General features: G+C 37.6%; 1 protein-coding gene across 1 annotated transcript in view; it reads right to left on the bottom strand.

Annotated features, from left to right (window-relative positions):
- DACH1 (dachshund family transcription factor 1) overlaps positions 1-14898 on the bottom strand; it is a 410092-nt gene extending 395194 nt beyond the window's left edge. The window contains exon 1 of the mRNA XM_036249628.1: positions 13633-14898. Within this exon, the coding sequence (XP_036105521.1) occupies positions 13633-14489 (857 nt within the window). The 5' untranslated portion in view covers positions 14490-14898. The remainder of the gene's footprint in view (positions 1-13632) is intronic.
- Between the last annotated feature and the right edge of the window lie 12167 nt (positions 14899-27065).

Here is a 27065-nt window from a genome sequence, read left to right as displayed (position 1 = left end):
TGACTACCCGCTGCTTAACAAAGGCTGGAGTCCTGACAGTTCAGTCCCTTCCTAGCTCCTCACTACCACCCCTCCATCTAAGATGAATGAGTGTAATCAATGAGGGAGAAAGCCTGCTGAGGACTGAAAACTCAAACATTGTTACACTTAAAGTGCTGTTTTCTTTTTCCTAATCCAAATGGCTGCCTAAACAGTTTTCTCCAAATGTAAGGTGATAGGCATTTAAGTAAAGGATGAATGAATAAGTGAATGAACTGTAAATTTCAGAAAGCATATTCTTAGAAAACACTGCTTTGCTATAGCGTTAGGTTTGGAGAGCTAGCTTTGAAATAAAGCTATAACACCAACTCAGAGGACTTTTTTTAAAAAGTCAATTAAGGGTAAGTTTACATTGTTTGAAGCAACTGAACAGTGATGTTCTTTTGAATGCCCAGGGGATTATTATTTCTAAATAAGCACCAAATAGAAATGAAATGCTATTTGCTAAAGTTCAATTCATTTTGCATACTTGTTTCTAATAAGGACATATGAATCACAAAATAGCCAAAGGGAGGGAAAAACCCTCAACTGCTAACAGCACATTAACAAAGTATAGAGACGAAAGACACTTTTCTTTGGGTTGCAGCCTTGTCATTTCCAATTTTCTGCTCTTTGGACATGCTTGTATTCAAATTCTGGAACATCCATTCAGCATATCAATCCTAATTAGACAATCTGGGTCTGGGAAGGATGAGAGCTGGGTCATTTGCATAATTTAATCATAAATACTCAGTGATACATATTTCCAAATGCATTTGTACAATTATCTTTTCATCCTTGGGGCAATGGTATTAATATGATTAGGCAATATTTCTGGAAGAAAACAGACAAGTATGCACTCTTTTTAACTGCAGCTTAGGGCGATATGAAAAATTAATTAATTTCTGAAGAAAATCAATTTCTCTACGTGACCACATTAGACATTGCTAAACCAAGACTCAGAAACCTCTCTCAATCACTACATTTTATCAGGCCCTTCTAAATTCTGATTAGTATGTGAACTACTCAATAGAAAAACTAGTAATGTATCAAAAAGCATCTTACATTTTGAAAAGATCTTTCTGCCTACTTTTCATTCAGGATATACCACCCTGCTTTACTTTAATGCATTGTTATTTAACCAGTCAATGAGAAGCCTGTGCTTTTGGTATGAACTCATCCTGAATGATCTTTTACATCAACCAATTTCAAGGACAATAGGATAAGGTTATTTTTAAAATGCTTTCTCAAGAAATGGATTTGTATTCACCTAAAATAATCTTAATTCACACTGGACTGTTTATGAAAAAATTAGATAAACCAAGTTGTCCCAAAGAGTATCATTGTTAGAGGAAAAACACTCTAACATACTTTGTAGAGATATAAGAACCCAGGTGGCTAATCTGATTTTTAAAAATGAGATTTGGCTTTGTATGTTGGTTAGTACAAAAGAAAGTAGTCATATTTGTGAGTTTAAATGCACTATTCTTTTCTTTCCAATCAAATGAAAAAGTAGAAATTACTGCATGCAAATATTCAATATTCATTTAATTTGCATAAAGGTGCTTGAACAAATTTTTGATTCTAACAAGCTCATTTTTCATGCGTTTTGTCTTTCATCCTAATCTAGCATCTGTCATTCCTTTTTGAAGTTATTATCGGCCCAATTCCCTCTTGGACATGGTTGCTGGGTGACCGGTATCTTAGCACCCACTTTGACAGGAACAGATGTGAATCTGATCAAGAGATTTCCCAAGAGTACCTGAAATCACAAACAACTTTTGTGAAAAACAAACAGCATCCCTGTCACGGGCCCTTCTTTAGCCCACACCCCAAAAGAAAGAGTAAAGACATCTACTCCATTTTAATTTTATCTTCTAAACTTGAAATAAAATACCTTAAGAAAAATAAATAATATTTTCACACTGTTAAATTTGGCAGATTAATTTAATGCCAACAACTCAAAAATCCAGTTTGTTTTCTTTTTGCCTAAATCTTTACAGGTAAATCTATAATAAAGTGTTTTTATTTCATGCACAATTTCACTAGAGTTTCTAGCAAAAAAATAAAAAAGATTATGAGGGTAATTTAGATAAAGATATTTAAGATGAAATTTAGTTTGGCGTCTGAAAGTTTCCTATACTAACTATGGTGTAGAATTCTGTGCGACATCAATGCTACTTCTACTTACAGAAAATTATCTAAAATACAAAAGTTCCATCTCTTCTTTTATGGCCTTTATAGCAAAATTTTTTAAGTCGACTTTCTTTTTCATTCAGTTCATGTGGTATATATAGCATCAATCACTATTGGAAATAGAGCTGCTAAGTGCCACAGGAAGACAAAAAAGGTCACAAAAACTTCATATTATCACCATTACAAAAGTCAAAATAGGTTGCCTTTTCTGAACGAGTCTTTTTAAGGACAGTATGTGCCTGAGTCATGTGATCTGACTTCCTTCCTTCCTCAGTCACCGTCAGAGAAAATGAGGAGCAACAGCCATTTAGATCACCACGAATCCAGCTGAGGCAAACTTTCAAATTAAATGAAATATTCAAACAAATATTGGTATTTTATAAACATGGCAGCAAAGTGATTGTAGGACACAGCCAAATAATTAATTTAATTTTGAACTTCATTCAAATACTAAGTGTCAAAACAAGGTAGAAAAATATTAGCTTACAGTGGAAGTAAGCTTTAAACCTCCCATTGAAAATGTCAGTGTTTTTTCTCTTCTCCAAGAATTGGATTTATTCTAATTATTTTTATTAGAAATTTTTATGTTTGGTTCTTGTAGGGAAATAACGGCGTTGCCAAAGGTTTTATCCACATTAAGTGAAACATGAACTGAAAGGTCTTTGAAATTCTTCTTATTTTTTAATTGGGAAAAGAACTTGCTACTTCGATTCCAAAATCCTACCATGAAATTATTTCACTACCATAACTGTAACACATATATTTTGGTGGGGTATATACACAAGTGTGTTGTTTTACCATTTATAAAATGCTTTTGTACATATAAGATTAAGAGCAAATCATTCTATGTGGAAAATTAGGTTCTGTAATTTTTTTCCATTGGTTTTTAGACAAGAGTGAAGGGAGGGAGGGAGGGAGAGAAACATGGATGTGAGAGAGACACACAGATCAGTTGCTTCCCACATGACCCTGACCAAGACTGGGGATGGAACCAGCAACCCAAGGTACATGCCCTTGACCAGGAATCGAACCCATGACCCCTTGGTTCTCAAACCAAAGCTCTACTGAGCCAAGGTTAGGTTCTGTAATTTAATGGTAGTCATTTAATAACTTCATTTGTAAAGAAATAGATATTATAACCCTACCCATTTATATTAGTTATTCATTCATGTAGATGTGTGTGTGTGTGTGTGTGTGTGTGTGTGTGTGATACAAAATTTTGATATTCCAGAAACTAAGTAAACACTTATATACATAAATTTCTCTTCATTTTGAAGATATGCTTAACCTTAGTTTTCCAACTTAGGCAAGTCCATAAGTAAAGTGAATCCAACTAAAATATAAATAGCTTTTATGTATCCAGTTTATCAATGAGCACCTTCATTTGTTACTATCAGTGACAAAAGAAACATTCTATAGGCCCCTTCAGGTGGTCAAACTAAAAATAAAATGAGAAATATAACCATTTAAAATGTTGAGCCCTGGCCGGTTTGGCTCAGCGGTTAGAGCGTTGGCCTGCGGTCCGGAGAGACCCGGGTTCGGTTCCCGCTAAGGGCATGTACCTCGGTTGCAGTTTGTCCCCGGCCCTGGTTGGTCGTGCGGGTGGCAGCCACTCGATGTGTCCCTTTCACATCGATGTTTCTCTCTCTCTCTCCCTCCTGCTCTATCTGAACAAAGAATGAAAAAGTGTCCTCGGGTGAGGATAAAAAAAAAATAAAATAAAATAAAAAATAAAATGTTGAAAGAAAAATTAAATATATTCACATAAAAATATTTATTCTGAAATGTTATTGCAAGAACAATGCCTTAAAAAAAGTTTTTTCCCATATTTGGGCTGATTCTTCAAAGGAGATAAATTAATTTTTTAAAAGTACAAATTCAATGGTTTCATGTGCAATTAAACAAACTTATGTTTAACTAACTTCTTATATCTAGGATGTTCACTCAAAAGGTAGATATTTTGTTTTAAAAAAGTTAACAATAACATGAAAACTTGAAGAGTTGCAAAATTTTCATGGCATTTTGGTTTACCTGTAAATGTCATTCATGAATAATATTTTTTAAAATTCTTATGACTATCTACTTGTGAAATCTGGTAGCCAAACAGGTGTTAACAGAAAGAAAAAATCAAATTTGACCCAGAAGGTTCCAATATTAAGGTTTGAATTGGGATCAGTTCATTTCTTTCCCAAGGGGTAACTTGTATAAATGTAATTCTATGGTTTCATAAAAGCAGGTCAAGTTTCTATCCCTAGGGGTGTTTTGGCAATCTGAAGCATGGAAGCACTCTTCCTGGCTACAAGTTCAAATCTGCATGTATGTACTGTCAATGGGGTGGGAAAAAAAATCAGTGAACAGCAGACATATATTCATCTTTGATTATAATGCACACTTGTCAGAGGCTTCTTTGAGAGTAAGAATAAAAGTGTCAGAGCTCACAAGTCATAAAATGTTTTGAAACCATGTTTAGTCACTTATATTTTTCCTTTTAAAATATATGCATAGCAGATGATGCAAGAAGTAATGTGAAATATGTTTATTTTTACCTAGATATCTAAATGCAAAGATAAACTTCTTCCCAAATATCATTTTGCATTTATTATATACAGTATATACAAGTTTTTTTTTTATTCTACAAATATTAAATGAGGCTGAAACTTTTCGGTAGTTACTGTTTTATAAGCTTCTTTCTATTTTGCAAAAAAATAAAAAAATGCATACATGGCTTGTACTTTTACCAATGATGTAATGACTTGACAAATGCCATGAAATGATTGAGAAAGTAATTGATTTCAATTTAACTAGACCTATACCAGGTGTTTTCAAAGACAATTACAGTTCCCTAGGAGAAGTGGTAATACACATCTCCTTATGTAGACCTGTAGATTAACCCATTGACCTCATTCCTAGCTCATCTCATTGATGGCAAAGCTTTTAGAAGAGCAATCATTTTTTTTTTTAGGTTATGAAATTGTTTTCCTATCATTTATCCCCTGATTTTAAAAGATATGCTTGCTCTAAAGTGCAAGCAGCAATGAAATAAACCACAAAAAGAATGGAGCAGTGACATCAAGCACATTCAATGTCATTCAATAATGTAGAGATTCTAGAAGCTAATAGTTTAATATCTATTTCACACAAAATAATTTTCAACAGTAGTATTTTTCATAAAGAATTAAAAGCACACTTTAGTTATCATAAAAATAGAGGTCTAGGAAAATTAAGAAAATGTTTAAATCACTATCCTATTAACCTTATAACAATGCATATTATAATTACATTTAAAAATATTTAAGTATAAATTACTTCTTTCACCATGAAATTAATTTCAAATATATTTTACATTGTCAATCAGTCAAGTGGAATCTGATTTCTGTGTTATTTTATATCTCAGTGAATTACAGGAAGCAAAGTTAAAGCCAATTTTATTGGTACCTTATTTTCCCACAGCCAGCCCTGTTCTATAAGTCTCTGTGTGTGTACGTGAGTGTGTGTATGTGTGTGTGTGTGTACATACACCCATATACATACATAAATGCTTTTTTAACAAAGATATAATTGTTTAAGCATACTACAGAGACTAGAAATAGAATAAGATCAGTATAAACAAAGATAACCACCACAAAGGTCTCTAAAATACTGATATTTTTACACTTGTTGCACACACAAGAACACCCATCCTAGTATACAATGTGTGACAATTAAAAGTGCTACAGTTGTTAAGTTAAAATCCAAAGGTACTATTAAACTAAAAACTGCCTCACTCAAGAAATAAGTATCATATTCCAGAATTAAGCTAAAGAAAAAATCACATATTTTACATATAAAATAAGAATTAATACTGTTGAATATATCCGTATATTTCAGCAGAGCTGTGATGGGTTCAAAGATTTGTTATACCTTCAGAGATTTGCTTTATTTGTAACTAAACAAAATGTCTTTGAAATATAAAACTATGAATAAGGCAGCAATTCACTGTTGCTATTAATAAAATTCCATAATATAATTAGTTTAATATTTTAACAAAATAATTCATCTGTTTGACATGTGAATATAATAATGTATCTGTTAATTAACAAATTATAGAGATATTTTTCATTTACTTTACTTAAGAAATAACTAGTATTCCTTAACTGAATAAACAGCTATTTATTGCAACTGCTTCTATGTGCTTCCATAAAATAATTCCTTTTCAACTAGTACTCTTTCTTTATTTTCTGATATATTTTGTTTGTCCTTGAAGAAAAGTCCTACTTTCCTGTTGTGACTAAAAGGGTAATCTAATTTTTAGAATTTGTCTGATACTAGACAAATTCAAAGATGTTACACTGTCACTTTTTGATATTTTGTTTACCTCTTCATTCATTTATTTTCAAGGAAAATATTCCTCAATTCTTCAATGTTTCTAAGCCAAAGTATTTATTCCTTTTTTTTTTTTTTTGCCTATTTCAATATTGCTTTGTAAAAATCATGCTTGAAAAGCATATCCAATTTTATGCAAACATATATACTACCTTCTAGAATCTACTGCAAGATTATTATATTTCTACTTGTAGTTAAATTTATATTCTTCAAATCACAGTAAATGATTTTGACTCCCTCCCTTCTACAAATATTTAATGTATTCCAGGTATTACATTCATCTTATTTAATAATATATATTACATGCTTCGGTCAAGCTCTTTTTGTTTTTTAATTATTACTTTCTCAAACTTTTTTAACAACTAGCTATTCAGCGTGTTGCTGTACTGCACAGTTTTAGACACTTCCATAAACTTATAAGAACAAAAAAATAAGACCAATTAAGTAATGACATAGTGAGTTTTCCAGATTAGTAAGTCATCTTTGACAACTTTCACTCAAGTCACGTACATTAAAATGTGCAAAAGAATCTCAGCTTGATATCCTGGATCAAATCCAACCTAACGTGAATCAGAAAGCAACAGGGCCACACCTTTAAAACATTCAATCATTGACCATTTCAATATCCAATTTAGAAAAATCTACATACAAATTTTTTAATGGATAAATTAGTATCCTCTTATCCTACAAAGTAAATCCAAATCAGAATACACAAAAAATGGTTAAAGCTGCCTGATTTTGGATAAGGTGCTGAAATGGGTCATTCTCTATATATGATTATATGTTAAATGACATTTATCTGCTATATTATTTCACTAATTTTAGTTCCATCATTAATTGGGGGGGGGGGGAAGAGCCTTCAGTGATTAATTGCCTAATTGATTAATTTATACTGGATAAAAAATTCTTTTAATATTCATTTGCACATTGAAATATATAATAAATCGCGAACAATAACAGACACACTCTTAAAAAGAGTCTCAGAACCTTTTCAAAGTAAATAGGTGCATCAAAGTGAAGTGATTCACCACTTAGTCTAATAATAAGTACTTACTAGGCTAAACATAAATATACTAGATTTAGTGTTTTTGTTTTCCAAAAAAATAATTTGGTATACTAACTACACTATTCTAATAAAAGTATTTTCTGTACTGTGACATATGCTAAAAAGTAAATATCAGCAATTAAAAGTTATTTTAAAAGACAGCTACTGTAGCAAAAAACTTCTTTTGGCTGGAATTAGAGCACAAGGTAGGCTCACAGAGCCTCTGATAGTCCTGAGACCTGTTGGTGCAGATTAGAGCCTTTGATATTACACTTATCTGAATGCCTCAATAGGTGAGCTTTTAATTCAGGGGTTTCTTTAATAAAAATAAATTACTGAATATAACAAACATAATGGACAAGAGAGGCTCCTTAACACAATCTCAAAGCCTGAAATAGAAATAGAAATATATTTTTAACGTCTTCTCAGCTAAAATTTTTCCTCTGCAGCATTTAGACAGGAATAGATATGTATATATTAATGCATGTATGCATGTAACTAACCAATCACAATGCAATAACTCAGTAGTTAAGAGAGGGGCCAATTCTGGCACTTGCTAAGGTCATTCTATTCTTATAACAGTTCAAACATAAAATAATAAAACTTTATCTTGATTACATAATTAAATATACCATACCTAGTATCAATTTTTTACATTTCTTGTCATTCTAAAGGTAAGTAACTTTATGTTACTTTTGTGTGTATGTGTGTGTCAACGATCTAAAAGTGAAATCTTTAAAAGATAAAAATTCAGGCAACGTTTAACTTTTACAGAGAACCAACTAACAAAACCCTTAAAATCAAAATGTTTAGTGAAATCTAGAAGACTCACCTGTACCTATTTAGAAGGCATACTTCAAATGAATTTCTTCAGACAAAGATTCAAAGGGAGACAGTTTACAACCTGTGAGAGTTTAACTTCTTACTGTATTTTACAATACAGGTGTTCTATGTTGCTCACACAATGCAACTTAAATGATTATTTTACTTGATTAACAAAGGCAATTGTATGAAACACTTTAGTAGAATAACTTAAAAAGATAAAATAATACTACTTGATAGTCCAAACACAAATCGTTACAAAACTAACAACTAGTTGGTTCCACACTAAGCTAATTTACAAATGCTACTTACATTGCAGAAACAAAACATCAAATGGAAAACAATAAAGCATATCATGTTTTTGTATGCTGGTGAATCACACATGGTAAATCTCCAAAGAGAAGAGTGATTTATGCTCAAATCCAGCCAAGACTTTAATCAATATTGGGTGTCACATCTCAAGAGTTTGGAGGAGGTAGTGAGGCAGGAAAAGAGTGGCTAATATTAGTCTCAATAGTTTAGAAGCAACTTCTGTGAAGTGTAGTAGATTAAATAAAAATAACAGCAGATTTGGACTTAAAAAATGAAAAGTTAATATCGTGTACTAATTGCAAATACAAAAAAACTGTAATGGAATTCTAAAAAAAAAATAAAAAACTTATCCTGTAGTTTATTCTACATAAATATTTGAAGCCTCACAAATAAAATATCATACGTGTAAATCACATTAAGTGTCTCAGAGCACTAATTAATAATCTGTGGATTTCAAAAGTAAACCATCTTAATAACTATGTGCACTTTTCACAATAATGACTATAATGTTACTGGAGATGAACTCCAAGAAAAACAACAGGTTTGAAAGACGTTATCCAAATAACTAAAGAATTTGTATTTTGCAATATAATTTGACTAAACAAGGTAAATCCTAAATTATAATATTCTTAGATTTTATTTATATATTAGCTATTAAATTATAGTTTACTAACATGTTTAAAGTATAAAGAAATAAGTGGTGGAACCAAACTTAAACTTTTATGTTAGGCCTTAGTCTTCTAATTATGCTATATTCTTTTTGAAATGTTATAAAAAGAAACATTAGGCTTTATAGGAGCCATTAATCGACTGTAATACAAAAACTTCAAAAGCATAGTCTCTCTTCATTTGAAGTAATTTCTAAAATTTCCCTGTGCCAAGTATCATAATTATCTGTTAGAAGTAAATCTGTATTTGTGTTGAAACTTCTACGTCGATGCATAAGTTTAGAAGTGCATGCCACTGAAAAGCATGCAACGGGTAAATGTGAAATAAATATTGACTGGTTCCATGTGCCATCTTTATTAAAACTCCTGATTAAAAAAATAGAGCCAGGAACTGGAAAATATTTTATATTTCTTATACTAAAATTGCATCCATATATTACTACTGAAGAAAAATGACTTCCAAAGTCTTTTGATTTGCTGTCCATGAATGGTACTAACTTTTAAGACAAAAGAATACTGTTTGTGAATATATGTATATGCATATAAAATGTCTGAATGTCTGATAAAACTTATTAGAATCTATTAAAGTTAAAAACTCCACAAATCTAGGGCTACATAGCCCCCAAATCACAATCTGGTTTGAAAGATCGTGAGACAAAATCATCTTCTGGCAATACTAAAAAAAATAAGCATTTCAGATAAAATAAAGAAGAGTCGCTTCTGATTATCTGAATTCACAGAAAATTGCATCCTAACCCAAATCTACAAACAAGAGACTGACTCCTACAGAGACTTGACCACGTACATAATTACTCTTCTTTTTTTGTGTGTGTGGTTGTTTAATGGTTACCAGTTAATTAAGTGACCTCTGTTGCAACAGCCAAGTTCATGCAACTGATGTTTAGTTTAAAAATAATAATTGAAGGAAGCTGATCAAGGTCAGACTTGGTCCTTTGACAACTTTTAACTATATTTCCTTCTATTTTCTTTCATGTTTTGAGACCCTTATTTTTAGCTTTACTATCAAGCAGGTGATAGTCTCTGTTTCATCTCCCTGTGGTAATGACAGCAGGCTTCAACATTTACTCTAGTTTTCATAGATAGTGTACTGATGCAATAGACCCAAGCAAATTAAACCCACTCTCAGGTTTGTCACTAACTTACAAAGCCACTTTGAACAAGTTTTTTAACCTTTTCTTTAACGTCATTTTGGTTGCTCAAGATTCCCTGGTATTTAAATGCTATAAAGGCACATAATTAGATATATGTTCTGCATAAAGCTGATAGTGCTAACACTTGGTGTTTTGTATACACTGTGTATATGCTGTTTTATATAGTTTGACTTTTTGCCCAGTTTCTCTTATCCTCTGCATAAATTATTCCTTTAGATAGTCTCTTAAGTAGCCAAAGGAGAAAGAAACCAGAATGAAAGAAATCAATATATCTAAGTGAATGAAAAAAGATCTTAAAAGCAAAGGCATAAACTGAATTTGAATAAAAAAAGAGAGTAATTTTAGTTTTTTTAATTGAAGATGAAAAATATTTTACCTATTGTTTTTAAAGTTAAGAAATGAGACAATAAACATAATTATCATGTCAAATAATCATGCATTATGCTACAAACAATATTCTTTTGGTGAAAGAATTCAATAAGTTTTCGATTTTCTTAGTCACTGGCAGAGTTAGGAAAACCTAGGTAGATATCTGCAACTACACATCTTCGAAGGTTAACGGCTGCTGTGTTTGCATGTATTTGGGTTTGAGCAACTCTTGTAGTCGATAACAGATCAAAACGCAATAGCAAATCAACAAACTTACCACGTATAACGTTAAAATGACCTGAAACAGAGTTTTAGAGTAACATATTCAATTGCAAACACCAGGTGATTGAAATATAATTAGAGCATTGATGATATATTTTTGAAGGGATAAACAGTTCTACTGAAGTTAACTTATCCTTGGCTCTAAAAGTCTAAGCAAAAATTTAAAGGGAAAAGAAACAGCAACAAGGGAATAATTGTAAGAGGTGTAATAATACCTGCTTTATATTGATTATAACGCTGCAGTCACTGAAGGAAGTTTTCTCTAGCAATTTTTTTTTTTTTTTTTTGCGTGTTATGTGAAATGGCCATTAATTATCTAGTAGAGTGTGTGCTGTGAGAAACACACAAAGAGGAGTCCACAGCAGAATGGTTTGATTACTAAAGAGAAAACAGTAGCGCTTCACAGTTTACTGGATAGATAGTTTTATAACAATCATATCTGAACTGGCTTCACATTTCAACTAGCATTCTTTGTAACAACTCCGCAACTATTTTCTGCCGGGATTCCAATACTTCTAACAAAGAATTTTTTGGCAAATATGTATCTTCTGTACGTCCAAGGACTCCAATTATCTCCGTAAATGACGTTTAGTGATCAAGATCCCCCCTTCAATCTTTACTGCCACCTGTCCACACTCTTGGACACGCGCGCGTTTACACGCGCGCGTTCTGAGCATTTACCCCAAAATAGTAGACGTGAAGGTTCAAACACAGACGCACACCCATTTCCCACACGCAAATAATGGCAAATAAACACGAAAAGTTTCTGGCTAGGTCAGGATGGGACGTTTGTTGAGTTGGGAGTTGTTCTTTTTCGTCTTACAGCCTTTGGGGGCACTAGCCAGGAGTCTTCTACCAAGGAAGGAATAGTTAAGAGCTTCTCCACCTCGGTTTCCTTCTGATCGCGTCCCACCCCTCTTTCCTTCCCACCTCAGTTTCCCTAACCCTACGAGGGCGCACACGCTAGAAGAGTAAAACTCCGTTCCCTCTCCCGATCTTTAAACTTAATGGGAGGTATGGAAATCTCCGCGCAAATTCTGCGCGCGGTTCTCACGCTCCGGCTTCTGGTCCCCAACTTTCCCAACTCGCTTTCTCCCAACAACTGAAGTTTTCCCTCTGCAGCGAAGAGTGGGGACAAAGCGGAACTGTGAACGCGGGTGAAATGACCGTGTCTACCCCGAAACTGACAAGTTACCCCACTCCCGCCCCCTCTCGGTAGATCCTCCCCCAGTGAGCGTTCATTAGCATAAAACTAGTCTGGCCGGGCTCCCAGTCCCACGGCCCCCAGGGTTCGCGCGCTTTGCTAGGATGGGGAAGCCACCGCAGCGGCTCCTGTATTGAGATCCAAAGAGCATCCCAGTGCAAATCCGGCACCTGCTCATTGCGTGAGCTACTAACCTTAAATTTAAGAGAGAGAGAGACAAGGTAAAGAAAACAAAGCAAAGAAAGAGCAGTTTGTTCAGAAAGAGAGCGAGCGCGAAAGAGGAAGAGAGTGAACTGAGGTCTTCCTTCCCCACGTCTCCAGTTTAGCTTTCCAGAGTCACAGGCGCCCGATCATCTCCCCCACCTCCCGCCCCCACGGAAGAAAACCTGCTGGTCCCCTCGCATCTGCCCCGGGGCAAACGTATTATCTACTTTGCACACGCACACGCTCACACGCGGACACACGCACACAGGCGCGCACACACAGACCCCTCCCCTCCGCGGGCTTCCCCCAGGGTTTAGGGGTTGAACTCGCTGCGGGTCCCTCGGGATTGCCCCGGGCCTCTTGGCCTCTGTGGTCGTTCTCCTCCCGACCTCGAAGTGGCCCACTCCGGAGACTGCCTCTCGGGCCCCTCACCCGAAGCCTGTCTTCCCGCTTCCCGAACCCGGCCCCGCAGGGTCACGACCTCCCTCCGCCCCTGGGACACCGCTTAGCGCCGAGGACTAGCCCCGCCGTTGTCCTCAGGCTCGCGGTGGAACCCGGGTCCTAGGGAGCGCAACAAGGGCAGCCACGCTGTGAGGGGACCCTGGACGCTGGGGCTGCCCAGGGAGAGGCTGTGACTCCTGGAAAGGCACAGTCTTCCTCCTACCCGCCCCCTCCGCTCCGAGGCTTGGGGTTCCCGCGTACCCCAGCAGCCAAGCCCCTGCGGGCAGGCGGGCCAGGGGCGGACCGGGCCGGAAGAACGAGATCTGGGCTGGGTGAGGTGGCAACTTCTCAGAGGGTCGGGAGCTGCTGGCCAGCCCCGAGGACAGAGGACAGAGAGCACAGGGCCGCAGTCGCCGGGGCGCGCGGCTCGCGGGCGCGCGGAGCGAGCGGCGCCGGGAAGGGAGCTCTGGAAGGGTGAGGAGGAGGGTGGGAAGGGACCCCCGGTGGCGAAGGCTGCCCCCCGCCCCCACTCTTTACCTTGCGTTGGTGCAGTCATTGTAGAGGGTCTCGAAGTCCTTCCTGGAGATGAGTTTGCAGCGGTTCACTCCGGGCTGGATGGCTCCCAGTCCCCTCAGGATGCGAACCTGTTCCACATTGCACACCACCGGCGTGATCTCCAACCGCTTCAGCTTGGTGTAGACCGTGTGCAAGCCCCCCACCAAGTGCTTCAGGAACAAGTCGAAAGCCTGGGGCAGGCAGATCAGCTCGCAGCCCTCCACGGTGAAGGAAGCCACTTTGGCCCCCCTCAGATCCACCATTTTGCACTCATTATTCTGGGGGGTGTTTTCCACTGGGGACGGGGTCGAGTACACGGGTTTCCCGGGGAGGGGGCCGCAGCTGCTGCTGCTACTACTGCTGCTGCTGCTACTGCTGCTGCTGCTGCTGCTACTGCTACTGCTGCTGCTGCTGCTGCCGCTGCCGGTGCTCGCGTTGATGGGGGTGCTGGAGGCGCCGCCGCCGCCAGCGCTAATGCCACCGCTGCCGCCGCCGCCGCTCGCGGTCGCCAGGCTGGGGTTGCAGTTGCTGCTGCTGCTGCCGCCGCCGCCGCCACCGCCGCCGCCGCCTCCGCCGCCTCCGTTGCCAGCGCTGCCGCCGCCGCCTCCGCTGCCGCCGCTGCCGCCGGTGGAGGTGACTGTGGCCGCCGCCGCCGAAGAGATGGACTCCGGCCGGAACAGAGTTGGCCCTGAGGACGCCGGGGGCCCGATGGACGGAGCCGGAGACGAGGTTGCCGAGGAGGTGGAGGTGGTGGTGCCGGAGGAGGAAGCAGACGTGGAGATCGGGGGTTGAGGGGGGACCAGCTGGGTCGGAGGGATCAAAGCCGCCGGCACTGCCATGGTCACATATAAGGGGAAACAGGAGGAGGAGAAGCGAGGGGGAAAGTTGCCACACACCCCAGGGAGGGCAAGGGGGAGAAGGGAGAGAAGGAGCTAAGGGGCAGCAACAACAACAACTCCGGGAGAGAACGAGGAGAAAGGGAGAAAAAGAGGTGAGGGTAAGAAAGAGCGAGCGCAGGAGGGACGAGCGCGAGAGGCGCTCTGGAGAGAAACGCACAAAAGTGTCCCGCAAGTAGAAATGCGAGTCCTCTCCGGGGGCTGGGATCGGGTGCTGGTTTGGGAGGGGGGGGGCGGTTGTTGTTGTGTGGGTCCCGCTCTAGCACAAAGTTAAAGATGAAGGTGAAAAGGAGGAGGTTTGAGGACTCGGGTTCTCCCTGGCAAGTACATTGATCAAAGATTGAGAGGGGAATGACAGAGAGAAAATGAGCTGAAAAGTGCAGGCTGCCGGCTGGACGAGTTGTTGTTGTCACACGGTGCAGAGGGGAGGAGCTCCGGAAACTTGAAATACCCTTTGAAGCCGCAAAAACCTCACTCACTAGTATTAACCCAAATTATCCAACCAGGAACTCGGAGCGGAGACTCCGAGAGCGCGAGGCACAGAGGGAAAGCGAGTGAGCGAGGAAAGGAGGAGGGAAGGGGCGGGGTGGGGGCACAGGGAAAGAAACTATGGGAGGGACAGAGAGGAAAAGCCAGAGACACTGAAGTGGCGATCGGAAAAGGAGAGGGGATCTTCTACTTCTCTTCCACTACCGTTAGATTGCATGTCTGATATTCCATTTCGTTCGCGATGTCTCGTATTGTTTTCCAAAACCTACTAAGCAACCGCCTGCCAACTTAGAGGAGACGGAGCGCTTCAAGCTGTCCTTCAAGGATTTAGGATGCATCTCTGCTGGGTTTTTTGTTTTTGTTTCTTGTTTTTTTTTTTGCAATGAGATGTAAATGAAAACACATCCCCTCACTTTATGATTATTAAGAAATTATTTGGGGAAATGCTCACATGGAAGCAAAGCGTATATTTTATGCATCTGATTGTTTTTATCTATTCAATTATTTATTTGGATAAAGATAGTGAAAATTCGAGGACAGTTTTCAAGTTGTGGATAAAAAGTCAGTCTGAATCGCTTAAGAATAATGGAAGGCTCTGTATTCAATTCCTTGTTTCCTAATAGATTGTGGAAAGAAAGAAACGTGTGCCCTGATGTGGATCGCTCAGGATAACTTCAGTTTTGCCCCAAAGGGAGATCAGAATGCTGATTATGTCTTGAGAATTCAAAGACTTCAAGCACCCTTTAAATTTTAGAAAGTAGGGAAGAACCAAACACTGCTTTTTCTTACCTAAAACTCTGTAATTAATTCACCTGTCTTGCACAGTAATCAACTGTCCTCACATCCTTTAAGACCCAAGGTTAGTTGCTAATGCTATATGATTAATTATTATTCATATTTGGGAAAGTCCTTTTTGATTTGTCATTGCAAATGTGTTTTGTAAAGAATGAAAAGAACAAAAACAAAGCTCACCGCATGACTTGTAAAGACAGAAAGGGTAGCTATATTTAAAAACATTGGGCTGCATTTAGACTGGCTCTACCTCTTTGCCTTCCTCTCTCCTTTTCTTCCCTTTCTAACTTGTTGCATGAAGGTATTTATTCAAGGGTTTTTGACCAGCAAATGATTAGAGCATAGGTCAGTCTGTTCTCTGTTTATATCTCTAGGAATCTTAAATAATTAGGCTTTAAACCTGTCTACACATGTTCACTAACTTCACAAGCTGGAAACAATGCTTTAGCATTTGACAGATTCTAAAAATAAACTATTAGCACCAGGTTCATAGTACTGAGATATTTTATAATGAAATTTCTGCCATTTTAACATTAAAATTATCACATTTCTCTTTATCATTTTAATCCTTTAAACTTTTTGAAGTTTAATGTCAAAAGGTGCAGGGAATAGCTAGAGAAATATGACATTGTTGACTGATTTGTCTAAGTTTATACTAAACTTTTTGGGGTGTAGCACTTACATCAGGAGGCTTTCCTGGGTCATAAGAATTCAGAAAATTGATTGTTCCCAAAAAGTAGATAAACTTCTACGAATATAGCTAAAGTTTACACAGTTGTTTGGCTTAGTTATTTTAATACATTGTTATTTAATATATAGTTATTTGGCCAATGTATTTTAACATATTCCGAAATCATTCATCTTAACTTTTTACATCTCGTATCTGTTATTATTTCAAAAGAGGAACTTGATAGATACAACATACATCAAAACACTTATTTCAGTGTCTATGCATGTTTTTGAAAATATTACTTTTAATATTACTGTTAATGAATGGAAGAGAGAAAGAAGTTATTAAGCCCTAAAAACCTAATTTTATTTGGGAATTGCATGCACAACTTTAATAAACTTTGATGCAGTTTTTAAAACGCTATAGTAAAGTTTCTTCACTTTAAATTTTAGATCTGCAAATGGAAATAAATTGGAATTAGGTGCCCCAAATCTGCCTTTACCATTCCCATTTCTCATGTTTCCTAAAACCATCTCTCCCCCAATACCTGCCACATTCAGAAGCCACAGATGGGAAGTAATGATAGCTGAGCAAACCATAATCCCACGCTGCTTGCAAGCAAACTCCAAATTTTCTGCAGGGAAACCTGTGCCTCCCAGCACGTGCTCTATTCAGAAACAGGGTTTTGGGCGTTTGCCCCCACCTGAATGGGAGCTACCCCCCCACACACACCCTTACCTCTGCTCCCTAAACTGTTTCTAGAGACTATCACTCACTCCTCTGGTCAAGCAATAGAATGAGAAAAAGCTTATAATGCAAATTAAAATATATAGGAAAGAAAGCCTTGAAAAAATTTTTTCTTTCTTTCTTTCTTTCTTTCTTTCTTTCTTTCTTTCTTTCTTTCTTTTTTCTTTTAGAAATGATGCCAATGATTAGGGCAAACAGTACTTAACAGCAGATAAATCAACTCCACAGAGATTTCAAATTCTCACTCCATTGCATCTTTAGCTTTCAAAGCTTTAGTCTTGTTTGTTTATTGTTTTACATCTTTGGTTATTTCTGGTCCTCTCCCTCCATCTCATCTTCTCCAACCTGCACTCAATTTGCATAAGCAAAACTCAAAGTACTGTAACTGATATTAGAAAATTCTGCCTGTGTTTTGTGAAGACGTATTGTGCTGAAATCAATAAGACTGTTTAAAATTCAAAGACCTGCAAATCGTTCTGTTTGTCCTTTGATAGGGCCTCTGCTGATTAAAATGCTACCAAGAAAGCTTAATTGCTGCACTAATTAAGAAGTCTTTAATTTCTTTCCTGGGATATCCTTTGAAGCTAAGCTTGTACCAGTTCAGGGAAGGTATTTTCTTCCCTCCCTCTGCCCCATTCAGGCCCCTCCCCTCCTCTATCCCCCCTCCCCTACCCCCCTGACAAGATCCCTATGAATGGGAACTAATAGAGTGGTCTCAGGTCTCACCATCTATTACTTAACAAAAATCGGCCCAGGATGCAGAGTTCAGTGCAGTATGAAATGCAGCTTTGAGAAGAGCTGTAAGGTTGCAGGAGACAGTAAGAAAATACATAGTAGCTGTTGCAGCCAAAGTCCCGGTGAAAACCTGGGATGACAAGAGGCACTTTAGCCGGAAGATGAGGCCATCCTATTTGGTTAAAAGGGGCAGTGACAAGGAAATGCTTCTTTTGAAACAGGGAAACATAAACATATACTTTTAAAACCTTTGGTTTCAAAAAAAGAAGAATAAATATGTAGAAAGGTGGACTTATAGTTGGGATTTGGTAAGTATCATTTTATTTTATGAGAATAAAATCATGAATTCTATGGGGATTTATTTTTGACCTTTTTATAACTCAAGGAGGCATAGCACTGTATTACATCCATTTCATCCTTATCTATTGACCTATTTTATTCACTGATTTCTCAAGTGGGGAAACTGACTAAATGATTTCACAAAGCTTTCTCTGTAATCAATAGTCATTTTTTAGGTTTATTCATGCTGCATTATAATTCTGGTAAATGACTGCAAAGCAGAAGATTGTCAGAAAGATACAAATATTGACAAAGCCAGGATAATTCATGTCTTTAGATCTTCAGAATTCAATATAGCAACTGATATAGTTATTTGAAAGAAAAAGATTGAAAATGCATATTTCCTAGAATATAAAACCTAAAATGATTGAGTAACTGGCAATACGTATTTGAATCTGTTTCTTGAATATCTCAAAATTTCCTGAAAGCTTGGAGTTATCGCCTTTTCATAGCATCACTACATGATACAGAAACAATTTAGGCATATGCAGATAGGACAACAAGAAAAGATCATTACAATTTTATTCTTTTAATTTTTTTCACCAAGCTCTATTAGAAGCATGCACAGAAAAATACAGATGTATACTTCAGATATGTACTGAATCCCTTTCAGTGACAGGACAAGGAGATAACATGCTTAATAGATTCAAAGGCAGACTTACCATTCCGAGCACGACGTCACTCTAATTATGTTTACTCTAATTGAAAGCAAGGTTTTTTTGGAATCTGAAATTACTTTCAGAATTTTTTTTTAAATAATGCAAGTGGATCAAATGTTGATCACAAGCATTTCCATCTTTCAAAATGTATTGGAAAATTAAATGAAAAGTGGAGTTTGGTACGAACAATGCCCCAGGGCAAAAAACAACTAACACTAGATTTTCCAGTCCAGCCATAACACAAATCAATTTGAGCACACTTCTATGGCCAGACTGCCAGATTGTTATGACTGCTAATTCACTCAATCAAAGAGTGCATTAGCACACCCGGCACAAATAGCTTTAACAATAGAGTGCACTTCTGAACAATTCTAAGATATATCACAACAGAGAAGTAAAGAGGAAGCTCATTTTAACATCTACATATTTACTGATGGACCTGTGTTCTTAATAGAAGAGGAAGACGAAGAAGAAAGACTGAGATAAACTTCAGGCAGAGGTTTATTAAAGAGCCATCCGAGTTTGGCAAATCTAGAAAGATATCAGGGTACCAGTAGTTCACTGACTTTGTTAAACGCTTCTCAGGAGAGAGTCCAAAATTGATGTTTGCACTTCAGTGGTAAATCATTGAAGATGGAGAAATTATGCCAAGTAACTCTCTCAAGCCTTTTTAACTCAGACACAGGGCCTCACCAATCAGCTCAGCAGACAAACCTCGGCTGCTGCCTTAAGTAAAGACTTCTCTACTTTCTCAGTTTCCGGCGCTGCCTCTCCACTTAGGGTCCCAACTTCTGCCTTTTAGTGACTCTCACTCTCCCAGTCTCCCTCTCTTTTCCAATTGCCTGCTTCTCTACCAGAGCAAGGAATACGACTGCTATCTCACTGATACATTCTCTAATCAGGCACAGAGAGCTCGGTGATAAATTACCCAAAGGACAGAAGGTGGGAGCTCAAGGTGAACACACTCACTTGAAGCACTCAAACTTTATGTTACAAAATTCCATTCTTAATAAAGAAGTGGTTAAAATGGTTGTAAATAACATGGACTTGTTTTACAGCTTGGGAATGCACGGACTGGACCCATGCTTACTGAACGCATATAGTCATTTTCTAGAGCCAAAGGGCATGTTTTGGCATCTCTGTTCCTCCCTCCCTCACCTTCTTTTCCCACCCATTTTTCTCCTGGTTCAGAATGAAGGTGACATGTGGCTGGTTATTGAAGCATATTTTAAGAAATCTCTAAACCCATGTCAGGGGGCAGAGGGTAGTGACAAAGAAGAGTTACAAAGAAAAAAACAAAATGATCACGGAACTGTTTTTTCTGTCTCCAGACTGCATTATTTCCATGCGAAGAGGTGAACTCTTCATGACAATGTAGTTATACTTGCCCATCAGTACTCACTTCCTGTGGAAGTGTACTAATTCCATCTGTGGGTTGGTATTGAGTTGCACAGCCAAATATTCGATAACAAAACAAACATAGTGAGATCATTTCAGAGTTGGATTGCAGAAGGAAGCAGCAACTAGAATAATATAAATTGAGATTAATTCCCTTCATCTCTTAAATCAGGCCATTGTGAGAGGAAAGACATACTGTACAGAAGTAAGGTCAAAAAGTCAGGCAGATTTTTAAACCCTTAGTATTCTAGTCAATATTCTACCTTTAAGTGCATCTTTGCATTTTTAGCATTTTCTAATTCTCTTACTCCTCTCTTAATAACCCAAAGCTCATTTTCCTCTAAACAAGGTCAGTGTTAAGACGTATGAATTGCTCATAAGATATACAGTTGGGAATGGAGGTGGGGAGATGTCTGATGTAGTGTCAATGCATGTTTAATATAAAAATAAGTTATTGTATAATTTGTAATGTCAGGATAAATGTATTAAACCTGACTATAAATGTTTCTATTGATTCGATGTCTGTTGTTGTTGTTGTTGTTGTTTTAACTTATCTTGGTTCTTTCTCCTTCTCTTTGCTTTATTAAATAAAAGAAGAGGTCATTGTCTAACAAATAGCCTACAAAATTGTTCTATTTGAAGTCAGATATTTCAGGATTGTTAGAAGAGAATACTGTTTATTTGTTTATTACCCCCCAGAACAAAGAGATTTTTTAAAAAGTTGAAAGAATAACAATTGCCACCTTCCAGCCCAAGATCTTGCATGTCAAGTTTCAGCCCAGAGCAAATTTTTACAACAAGTTATAAACCCCTGTAACAGAGGGTTTATTATAATGGAAGTGCTGACACAACCTTAACTATAGCGTTGTAAACGGCTATGCTATAATATCCATTAAGCAGAAAGAAAAATAAGCTGGCTGATCAATAATTTATACAAAGAGTACCAACTGCAGACATAATAACTGTAATGTTTGCAAAGCAATCTCTCTGCTCTCCAGGCTTAACAGTAAACGCAAACTAGCAACGCTGTTAATTTCCAACTCCTACAGATAAGAATACAAACAAATTACTTAAAATTATATTTTGCTCAACATTTAGCATGCCTCGATGGGATAAAATAAAATTTAATTATGATGCAACTTGTGCAGGATGCAAAGCTGTTTTGTTTTCCAGCACATTTTATTATGAAAGGACATTCATTTGGAACATCAATTATGGGGAAATAGTATGTTTCAAAGAGTTGACTTGGGTCAGGCAGGCTCTTCTGAGAGTTATTCAGACATGGAAACAGATTGACACTGTTTAACTTCAAAGAAAGTTACAGGGTTTTACAGAGCCACAACCTGAAACACAATACTGCAAGCTCTGATCCGAGTCAACTGTCAGGAAAAACATACCTTGTCTTTAGAGTTCATGGGAAAAAAGACAATGGCTTGGAAAATGTGACCATCACTAGCATCCGGTGAATCTTGGAGTGCTCGGTTAATCCTCATTTGCATGGAAGCAAGATGGGTCATTTCTACCTAACAAATGGGGATCATAACATGTGAGCATTAATGTCTTTCCTGGAAATTGTTGAACATATACTTCGGTAGACTTCCATATTTATTACTGCTTTGCTTTTTATAGTGTCAACATAGGTAGAGTGTGATATTTTTATATTTTTTGGTTTTGCTGGTGGCTTTTAAAGCAGGAAGAAAAGGCTTGAGAGGAGTAAAAGAAGAAAATAGGAGAATGGAAGAAGGATCCCCAATTGCCCACTGTGTACATATTCAGGGTTAAACCAGATTGTACATTTCTGAGGTTCCCATCTCCATCACTCTTTTTGTCTGTTCATTTCCTGGGGGGTGAGGGGGGGCCCACTAGAACGAAGAGACTTTGCTTATCAGAGTTGTAAAATGGTGTATTACTCTGTGAGCAATTGCACTTGGAAAGGAACCAGTAATTTATATGAGAAGTGTTTAAGATTGCCTGTTCACCCAGTGATCCATGCCCGGTCAGTTCCAGGAACACCAGAAAACAAAAGGAGGTGCACATCACTGGGAAAGAGACACCTTATACGCCCTAAGAGCTTGTGAAGGGAAGCACTAAAATGCCATTTTCTCAAATGAACTGGTCATTACCATTTAAAATCCTGAGGGGCTGAGGGACTAGGGAGGAGAGAAAGAATTTTTCTTTTGATTTAACAGGTCTCTGAAGTGCCAGTTGTAAGGGGGAGGTGTTTTGTTGTGATGGTCTCAGCTTTGTTTCAGCAAAGATTAAATCTTGTAACAAAGGTGCCTTTTTTAAACAATGGCATGAGAGGGATGAACATGAATGCAAAGGCTTTGAGTGTACTTGGCCAATTTTAAACTCGGAAATTAACTGTTTTAAAAATTACCAGTACAAATAGTAACGCAACCCTCCACTAATAATGTCCATGCCAAGTTGTTAATTTTTTACTTGAGTAGATTTTCCCATTCAGCCCTCATCGCACCCATTTTCAGAAGGGGACTGTGGGATACTGACAAGATTTATGTACAAAATCACTACCTGTGAATTCTTCACAGGCCTTTATTCTTGTTTAACATAATTAAAGTATAGCTCTCTGAGCATACTGGCATTGGAGAGGCGGGCGCAGAGAAGATTGCATGCATGCTTTCTTCATGTGTTGCAAAGTTAGTTCAGTGTCTGTACCAGAGTTCAGTTCATTCATATGTCCAGTTTATTCACGCTTGGGTATTTAGAGAAGGGACTAAAGAAAATGACTATTTCCTGTGTAAGTCAGTATTTATAATGTAATGATTGGCTCAAGATTCAGCACATCCAGGAATCTTGGCTGATTTATCCCCGCGTGTCCTAATAACTGTCACCACACATTCCAATGGGTAAGGCAATCAACTTATGCTTTTACACTTGTTGATATGTTTCTCTTCAGGAGGTCTCAAGTCATTTCTATTCCTTTTCAAATAGCTAGTATAATGCTTAGTGCTTGCTGGGTGCTCAATAAATGTCGACTGGGTGATTAAAACTGCTCCCATATTATGCTGCCCATGTCCTGTGTTCCCAAATGGTGTAAATCGCTCCTTCCCGAATCATGTATTATTTGATTCAGACCAGGATATTGAAGAGTAACAAAATTTTAGATATGCTCATTTCTGTTTTAATATACAGCTAATTTAGGAAAATTCTTGAGGCAAAAATTCACAGATGCTAATAAACTGGGTTTCAAATAGCTGGAAAAGAGAATGTTAGACCTATAACAAAGGCTTGTATCTGGGACCTACGCAGAGAAAATCTTTCCACCTGAGGAACACTGGGGCATCTACATCAGGACTAAAAACATAAGTGATGAGGAAATGTGGGATTGTGTATGAAATTCTACGTTCCCAGATAGGAGAACAGGGAGGGTGTGTGCAACCATTTCTATGGCTGCTACTTGAATACTAACATCACCTTCATGTATATAACACTCTCTGTTATACAAAGCACACTCTTTTTAGTGTACTGATTATTTACTGGTTGCTAATGATGTAAAGAAGCAAAAGATACTCATCCTGAACAAACTTCCATTCATTAATATTATCTCAATGGAATCTTATTACCGTAACATGATTGACATTTTGCGCTAGGGGAACTTGGAAGATGCTCTAACCCTAAGATTGTAAATCTCCTCCTGTCATTTCCCCATCCAGTGGCCATGCCTGACATCACCAATGGTTGTCGGATCCTTTCTTCAAAGCTCAGAGGCAATCTCAGAAACATTCCCAGCATGGAACCATGGGAAACCTATAGAACCAGTCCATGAGATTCATCCCTGATGTTGGAAAAGAGGAAACTGGCAATTAGCTATCTATGAGAACTTCCTTTTACCCTCACAGGGAGTTGAGGCTTAAACCAGGTGGACTCTCAGGTCCTCACTGATTTCCCTCCCAACCCCAATTATCCATGAAGGAGACCTTTTTGAAGTAAGCAGAGGAAATATTTTCTTTTTTCATTTCCTACACAGGGGAAGTGAAAAAAATAATAAACTGACAGAGCTGGATCTGGACTTGTGTTTCTCTGCCTGTTTCTACCACTATATGGTTGAGTAGCAGATATTACATAGTACATCATACTATAGAATATCTATGTATATTGAATTTCTGTAAGTTCTCATAGAGCCACTGATGTATTCTCATGGCTGCTTAGGTGTATGCACACATGTGCTCCAATGCAGTATGATGAATATGGGAAATCCTGAAAAAGAATTGGGAAAATGTTGTTATTTCAGGACAAGATTTTGAGATCTTTGGAATTACTTAACTGTGTGATGTTAGCAAGCTAAACTGCAAAAACCCCTGGGGTTCCTTGACTTTTGTGAGTACCCCTCGTTTTCTTTGGTTAAAAAAAGCAGCATCTACCAATTAAAGTCACCTGTTGAAGTGCTTTGCAAAATCAGGAATCAAACCAGCAGTTGATTGTGCAGACACATTCTTTTCCTGTAGTCCTTTACCAACCTTAGTTTACTTTTCACAGGGGACGATCCAGCCTCTTTCTCCTACAATTTTCATCTTGATTTCAAGAAAGGTCACTCCACACCAACTTTTTTCCCAAGAGTTGATTCAGGGTCACTCACTGCTCTTCCCAGCAGAGCAATAGCCTGCCCTCCTGCTGCCCCATTTAAATCGTCTGAACTGCATGGCTTTTTCATTTACTCTCCCTTTAGAGTGAAGCTACAAAGTAGAGAAGACTTGAATGGTCTTGTATCTTCAAAGAAGCGCCTTGAGCTCTGGAATGTAACAAAGTGGTAGAAACCCCTGAACACCAGGAAATGTCAACAATGAGGTGGGAAGGCCTGGGCAAGTGGATAGGGGCATTTTCTAGGACAAGGAACAAACTCAGCTGAACAAGAAAATGGGTCTTTTTCCCACAGACACTAATTTAACCGATCTTGAAACACACTGGTAACAGCATGTGCGCAAATTTAAGAACGTGCTGTCCAGGAAGTTTTTTGTTACATTTTTATGTAAATGATTTGTTTGACAAATTGATGGTAATTATTACTAAAGAATTAAGATTTTCAATTGTCTGTACATTTCAGGCCTAATAGGAAACTTTAGAACTTAAATAAGTAAAGCATTATTTTAAAAGACACGAACAAAGAAATTTTAGTAGCTAAAATGCATTTATACTTATTTATAATCTATTTCAAGTTGAACTTAAAGGAAAGCAAAAATGATCCCAATTACTGCATGTCTATAATAGCAATTAGAAGTATAATTACTTCCAAGCACAGGATATGGAAATAGAGAATGAATACTCTATAACTGATATACTGTTGTAAATATTGTAGGTATTAGATGGCACATTCAGCAACTAAACACACAGTGTGCAAATGTAAAGAGATGAACTCATGACTTCAATATTGCTTTTCACTTTAATATTCAGGAATTATCATCAATTTCTTGATAAGATTTCTTAGCTTTAATATTTTACTACCTGTTGAATATCTAAAGAACCTTCCAAATCCAAATTAGGAATTGTCAAAAGTAAATATTCAAAATGTTGTTTACTCACATTGGATTTATGTATGTTAATATTATTAACTATTGCACAACATAAGATATTCAAAGTCAATGTCAAAATAATGCTGTATTTAAAGTCTTCTAGATGTGTATGGCACAACACTGAATACATTTTAAAGGAACATTTTCTATGAAAATGCACTTACACTTTTACAATTTGATATTTTAATAATATGATTACTAAAATATATTTTCATATAGCTCACAGGAACAGTTTCAAGGAATTACTTTGCACACACACACACACACTCACAGGTGCCTATTTTCAGAATTTTCTAAATAGCAATTACTTTCTTTATATTTGTAGTCTATAACTCATGGCATTTTTGGTATAAAACAATTTTACTTTTTGTTTCCACTTAAGAAATTTTAGTCTAGAAGCACTCCCTAATCATAACAACACAGCAGAGGTTTGTTTTGTAAACATGTTACTTTATTATCAGCCTTTGTTTTCCGATACAATGCTTTAAAAATATCCTCTGTTGTATAACAGACATTGTTGCAAAAAGGCAGCTCAAAACTTGTCCTTCCCTTCCTTTCATTGATCTGTTGCCTCTTAGGTAATATGAACAGCTGTCTCCAGCTCACCCACAAGCAAGCTGAACATAATAATAAGGTAGTGTTACTGGCCTGTATCTATGAATAATTATAAAGAGGGTGCCAGTTCTTTTCCATTAAAGATAAGGTAAGAAAGATACCACAGAGAGAAAAAAACTGGTTAGCAAAAACAAGCGAGTGCTTCCGACTTGAAGGTTTAGCTATTTCTTTGCTAACCACTGAGTTTCTCTTTCGGTTGGGTTTCCAATAAGGTGAAGGTGCCCTCTGTGGGAGACTCCCAGTAAATGCTGCCGCGTTACATTTGGATGACAACACATCAGTCCCCCGCCCCCATTGCCAATTTATAAACAAATAAACACAGTACTCTGTGTGAACACAAGTTTGAACTTTTAATAAATCCTAAAAGAAAATTAGTACAAATCCTACAATCAGCTATGAAAAGTGCCTCTTCAAAATGATAGGAATTGAACATGGAGAAAGCTGTACAGGACACTGGCTGTTGATGGTTACTGACCTTATCGTAGGTTATAGAATGCAACAGAATTCAGAGGAGTTGCTGGGAGCAGAAGGACAGAAGGTGTTGGTG

Source organism: Molossus molossus, unplaced genomic scaffold (genome assembly GCF_014108415.1).
Source record: "Molossus molossus isolate mMolMol1 unplaced genomic scaffold, mMolMol1.p scaffold_m16_p_9, whole genome shotgun sequence".
In the NCBI taxonomy this organism is placed as follows: Eukaryota; Metazoa; Chordata; class Mammalia; order Chiroptera; family Molossidae; genus Molossus; species Molossus molossus.
The sequence above is the reverse complement of the archived record's forward strand: the minus strand, read 5'-3'. Positions and strand labels throughout refer to the sequence as shown.